This window comes from Dicentrarchus labrax, unplaced genomic scaffold, assembly GCF_905237075.1.
Source record: "Dicentrarchus labrax unplaced genomic scaffold, dlabrax2021, whole genome shotgun sequence".
In the NCBI taxonomy this organism is placed as follows: domain Eukaryota; kingdom Metazoa; phylum Chordata; class Actinopteri; family Moronidae; genus Dicentrarchus; species Dicentrarchus labrax.
The window spans coordinates 3,280,336-3,286,686 of NW_026136710.1; the positions used below are offsets into that span (position 1 = coordinate 3,280,336).

General features: G+C 39.1%; 1 protein-coding gene across 2 annotated transcripts; it reads left to right on the forward strand.

The window, feature by feature from the left end:
- Positions 1–362: 362 nt before the first annotated feature.
- mat2al (methionine adenosyltransferase II, alpha-like) lies at positions 363–5,885 on the forward strand. Of its 2 annotated transcripts, XM_051413314.1 has the most exons (9): positions 368–788; positions 1,718–1,795; positions 2,876–2,998; positions 3,080–3,192; positions 3,811–3,954; positions 4,168–4,386; positions 4,482–4,664; positions 5,249–5,382; positions 5,471–5,885. In XM_051413314.1, the coding sequence occupies exons 1-9, from the start codon at positions 716–718 to the stop codon at positions 5,571–5,573; spliced, it is 1,170 nt and encodes a 389-aa protein (XP_051269274.1). In that variant the 5' UTR covers positions 368–715; the 3' UTR covers positions 5,574–5,885. The 2 variants fall into 2 exon arrangements, with proteins under 2 accessions (XP_051269275.1, XP_051269274.1); XM_051413315.1 differs by lacking the exon at positions 5,471–5,885 and having other exon boundaries at positions 363–788; positions 5,249–5,386.
- The last annotated feature ends 466 nt before the right edge of the window (positions 5,886–6,351 follow it).

The window sequence follows — 6,351 nt, forward strand, 5'->3', positions numbered from 1 at the left end:
ATATTGATCCCCATATAATTTAAAGAGAGCAAAGAGCAGAAAAAAAGGATAAAAATACAATACAATAAATAAAAATATAGAATTGTATATGTATGTACAATAAAGTGTAATATAGTCTGTATTTACAATGTATTATCAAAAAAAAAAAGGATTTGGATTAATTATTATTTAACTTTAATTATTATAAAACCTTTAGATTTTAATATAAAAACAGAAAGAAATTAAGTTTTTTTTTTGTCATTTTTATGAGCATACATTATTAAATAAAGGTACATTATAACAGAGGATGTACTCCGGACTTCAAAATAAAATCTTTAGAAGGTAAAACATTAGAAACTACAACTCGGCGACATCTTGAGGCTGCCCGAGCTGCTGCCTGAAGGACTTTGCTCTGATAAACAACCGAGCTGGACCCCACACATCCTCCGGCACACAGAGACCCACCGGGGAGGACGGCAGTGCTTAAAGTTTTGTAGTTTTATGATCATATTTGAGGAAAAACTTCGGATGAAAAGTTGCATCCGTCGTTTGTCCATCAAACTGCGGAACTTTGTGCAGCTGCAGCCGAGCTCAGCCTGCAGGAGTTAATGATTGCAGTCTGTTATTAACCATCAGACACCACCAGAGTCCACTTTCACTTCAGACCCAGTCTCAGTCCGCCTCAGTCCGCCTCCAGCCTCCTTTCAACTCTCCTGCACCGACCGACGAGCTGAAGATGAACCCCAGCGGGAGCCGTAACGGGAGGACTTTCCTCTTCACATCCGAGTCTGTTGGAGAGGGACACTCCGGTACTGTGCCCCCCCTTTTCTGTTCAGCAATGTGTGCAGGGACCAGGGTCTGGACCCGGTCTGGACCCGGTCTGGACTCAGTGTCTGTCTGTGTTACAGCCTGTAGTGTGCAGACCCTTCAGTAAAAATACATAAATGCACATTAAATCAGTTCCTTTTCTGTCATTAAATGCTATATTTTATAGATATTTCACATTATATTTAATGCATTACAATAACAGGAGAGAACAAACTGCACAGTAACTGCAGGAAGGTTGTGAGCAGATTGTTTAATATCGCATTAGAGATTAGTTTTCCTGATATTTTAGGGGATTATTTATTCTGTATTGTGTGTTTTTTCTCAGTTTTTAAGATTCCTAAATACTTAATAGGCCTCGTTGTCTGTCTGTGATACAGTCAGTGTTCAGACCCTTCAGTAAAAAAACATCACTGTACATTAAAGCCAACCTTTTTCCTTAAAGGACTCCTTTTCTATCATTTAATGGATATTTCATATTTTATTTAAAACTGTACAATGAACCCAAACATCCCATTTGGATGAATTTTAAGTTCCAAACCTCGGTTAAGATTGAAATGATTTAATTATGTGACTCAGATTTAATGTCTACAGGCGTGTAAACACTACTATTTAACCATCTAGAGGCACATAGAGGTCAGTTTTGTTGTAGCCTGCAGGACAGCTGATACGGTGCATTAGGTTTAACCGTAGGAGGATTCAGGGCACAGCTTTTGTTTTTTGTCTCTAACTAAAGTGATTTCCAGTTTTGTGACTTTTTTTTTTAGGACAAATTCTTTGAAAAAACAATGAGAACATGTCCTCGGTGTCCTCGGTGTCCTCGGTGGTAGCCAAGGCCCTCACAACATTGTTAATTCATATACTTTATACGTGTAGTTGTGTGTGTTTTACCTCTCTGACTTTGTGCTCACAGATAAAATGTGTGATCAGATCAGTGACGCTGTACTTGATGCGTACCTGAGTCAAGACCCCGACTCTAAAGTGGCCTGTGGTACGTATCCTGACCTATCAAGGATCAATTTATTTCTTATTATACAAGATTATACAACAGACATTAAAGTTTGTAGTCTCTTCATGCTACACACAAAGACCACAATGGATGATTAAATGTATTTATTTACAGAATAACATAAAATAAATAATATAATATAATATAGATATTATCATATTACTCTAATTAGCCAGGTTTCCATCCAAATGATTCCTAATATTAATATAACAGCAGTATATGAGCTTTAATTAGCATTTTCTTTTGCTGATTTTTTTAGACATTATGAAATTTTAAAAACAATATTTACATATTTATTGATTATGGGTTTTTCAGTGAGGTAGAAGAAATAGATTTCTTTTAACGAGGTAAATTCACTTTTTTCTTTAAAAATCATCAAAGTCATTAGACACAAATTATTATTCAGTGTTTTTATATGTCTTTAGGGGATATTTAAGTATTTATTGATAAAAACTTCTTATGTTGTGAATAGTTTACATAAAAAAAAAAAAACCATAACTGTAGCAATTAAATAAAACCCCAATTAATGTAATGTCTTGTTTTGAGGCTTTACAGGAACCCAGAAATCTTTAAACTATAACCATCACAAATATGGCAGTAATATATATTTTTATATATATAGTAATATAGCTGTCAATACTTGTATGAATCATAGTTTCAAAGTTATATTGATATTTAATGATTAAACAACCATTTATCTCAGACTTTTGTCCTCCAGACCAAAGTTCAGTTACAGCTTTATTGTGTCCACTGACTGTTACCTCCTCTCTGGCACTGCCTTTACATAATCTCTGTCACTTCTGTAATGTTTTTATGTATTAATATGTATTATATTGTCTTGTATTGTTCTTGTAATACTTATTGAACTTATTATAATATCTGGCACTAATTTGTTATAACCTGCCCAGGGACTAATGGAAAATTGGATGGAAATTAGCACATTTACAGTAATGTTGATTAATGAGAGTTGTCCCTGGTAAGTAAATAAATAAATACAATTTGCTCTACATTTGAAACAAACACTAAATAGTCAGATTCTTGTAAAAACATGTTTTGTTACAGAATGCGTGGCGAAGACGGGAATGATTTTACTGGTTGGAGAAGTGACATCTAAAGCCAAAGTGGACCTGCAGTCAGTGGTCCGAGACACCGTGAAGGCGATTGGCTACGATAAGTCCTCCAAAGGTACATCAATGTGGGATTCAGCGTTTTTATTCAATAACTTTAAAGCGAATGAGGTGTTTGAGTCCCCGCTGTGATCTGCAGGTTTCGACTATAAGACCTGCAACGTGCTGCTGGCTCTGGAGCCGCAGTGTGCCGAGATATCAGACTGTGTGTTCGAAGGCAGGGACCAGGAGGACATCGGTGCCGGAGACCAGGTTCAGTATTTGAGCTTTAAACCCTCAACTTTATCCAAACTACCATGTTTCACCTCCTGGATTTACTGTTATTATTCATGTTTTATGTTATTAAGATGGTTGTAAAAAGGAGCCAAAGTACATTTGCAGTATAATCCAATATAATGATTATTATAAATCATTATAGTTTATGAGCTGCTACACTTTTTATTTAATATATTTAATATGAATGAAACTAAAACATTTCCTTAGGCAACAACTTGTTTTAAATTAAACAATATTAAACTGACCAAACAGTGGACTCAGGAACTGTGTTGTGAGTCTTTGTGAAGGAGAAATCATAAGAATATTGGACAAAGGGAGGTTTTAACCAGATGGTGGCACTAGAGTAAAAGTCAGGGGTTTACAAAAATGTATTAAAATAAATCCTGAAGGGAACATGAATGTCTGTATTTAATTTAATTGTAATAAGTTGTTGAGACTTTTCACTCATGGAGCCGTTAAGGGAAAAGTCACCATTCAAAAGCTCTTTTTTTTCAGTTGTATTTCCTTTGATATAAAGATTGTAATTTAAATTTGAAGGAAAACGTTTGAGGTGGCTGCTCAGGCTGCGTCTTTACCAGCTGTTTGTCTCTCCAGGGTTTCATGTTCGGCTACGCCACGGATGAGACAGAGGAGTGCATGCCCTTAACCATCCTCCTGGCTCACAAACTCAACTACAGGATGAAGGAGCTGTCACGCAACGGAGAGTGTCCCTGGATCCTACCAGACGCCAAATCACAAGTGAGCCACATCAGAAGGAGAAAAATGGAGGGATTTTAAACTGTTGGTTTCAGGATCGACCGTGAACTGCAACGCTCCCGGTCTGACTCTGGTCTTTGCTGCATTCCCCCTCTCTCTGCCCGCATTTTCTGTCTAATAAAGGCCTCAAAATGCTTCAAAAAGTCCTCTACATCTTCACTCTACAGTTGAAGCTCTATGTCCTGTTGCCTGCAGGTCACAGTGGAGTACAGAGACAACATGGGAGCCATGGAGCCGCTCCGCGTTCACACCGTGGTCATCTCAGTACAACACAGCCCGGACATCAGCCTGGAGGAGATCAGATGCAATCTGATGGAGAAGGTGGTGAAGGTCATCATTCCTGCCAAGTACTTGGACGCCAAGACCATCTACCATCTCCTGCCGAGTGGGAAGTTCCTTTTGGGTGGTCCACAGGTGGGTAAAGGCCGACCTCTCCCCACAGAGGGAAACGTGTGGTTGTCGGTGTGCGTGGGCAAGCAGGAGTTAACCGACGGTTTTTGTATCTCCAGAGTGACGCAGGACTCACAGGGCGTAAGATCATAGTGGACACTTACGGAGGATGGGGCGGGCACGGAGGAGGGGCTTTCTCTGGAAAAGACTACTCCAAAGTGGATCGGTCCGGAGCGTACGCGGCTCGCTGGGTCGCCAAGTCCTTGGTCAAAGCGGGACTGTGCAGGAGAGCCCTCGTTCAGGTGAGGACGTTTAAATAACAACACTACTGCCATTTTATTCCTCAGTGGAAGTGGATGTTTTTGGACATATTTATAAAAACAGCAGCAAAGTTTGTTGTAACTTTGTTGTAAATAGTTGGCTGCTGAACTATTAACCGCATGAATTGTACTAGTTTGGACCTAGTTTGGTACTAAACTGAACTAAACGCCATGTTTATCTACAGCTAGCCACCGCAGTTTCTCCTGCACACTTCACTTCACAGCCCGTTCTCATTCCCAGGGCGTCAAATACAGACACGAGAGGTGTTCAGTTAGCTGCAATCTGCAACTTCACCTGTAGAGGCCACTAAATCCTCCACTGGTCCTTACATAATCTAACACGTAGGCTACATTGTTAACCACTCCTATAAATGATGATAATAATAAAAAAAGAAAAATAAACAGCTAAACAAAGTTTTCTCATTGTCGTATATCGGGTGACAATACGCCGATACGATACCGATATATCTTTAATTCATTCTTAATAAACTCAGAAACTGTATATGAGGTAAAAGCAGAAGATTTCCTGATGAGTGAAAGCCTCGTTGTCTGTTAACTCCCCTCAGATCTCCTACGCGATCGGTGTGAGCCATCCGCTCGCCATCTCGGTGTTTCACTACGGCACGTCGAACAGGGACGAGGACGAGCTGCTGCAGATTGTACAGAATAACTTTGACCTCCGTCCTGGAGTCATTGTGAAGTAGGTGTAGTTCTTCCTCCATGGAAACACTCTGATTCTCTCAGTATAACAACAATATAGTCTAATGTTGGCTGTGTGTCTTGTACAGGGAGCTGGGGTTGAAGCGGCCCATCTACCAGGCCACTGCCTGCTACGGACACTTTGGCAGAGACGAGTTCCCCTGGGAGAAACCAAAGCCTCTGGTGTTTTGAGTTTGGGGGTCGATCACGTTCCAGTTTTAAAACAATCCAGAGGTCCAGTTTGAGTCCGAATCCACATCAGCTGAATACAACTGAAACATAAATGTCTTTAAACGGTGCAGTCACAGCCGTTGTGGGTTCTTTTTAAAATCATGATTGAGGTACTTTCCTGTAAGAGAAACTGTAGTTATTTTTTAAAGATAATTATGCAATAAATGTGACATTTTTTTTAGAGAATCTTTAAGTAACTGATCTGAGACACAACTTTATAAAAATCATGTATTTTGGTAAAATAATATTTGATGATTAAAAAGTTGCAAAAGACTCCCTGAAGCACTTCATTTTAAATGTTCAGTACTTTTATGTCACTCGAGTATTTCCATTTGATGCTACTTATAGGGTTGGCTGTTTTTATGGATAGTGATTAATAGTTATCTTAGTTTGATCATTGATTGATTATGAAAACTTTATGATCTTGAAACCTAAACATGAAAAAAAGAATCCTCAGAGGGGAATCCTCTCAAATCGGGGGTCCGTGGTCAAACGTGTCTATTGTTGGGGTCATTTGACTACTTTTTACTTCACTACATATATTTGACAGCTAAAGTTACTTTACATGAGTTGCTGCTCCTTTTTTCCTCTAACATCCCTTCACTGATTGTGTTTAAAGGTTTTCTACTCCCGGCTCTTCCATGAAGGTTTTATTTGTGCAAGCAGCTCTGGACGGTGAACTCCAGATTAAAGTTCCTGCAGGTTTTTCTGGCTCTCCCTCGGAGGTTCTAATCTGCCT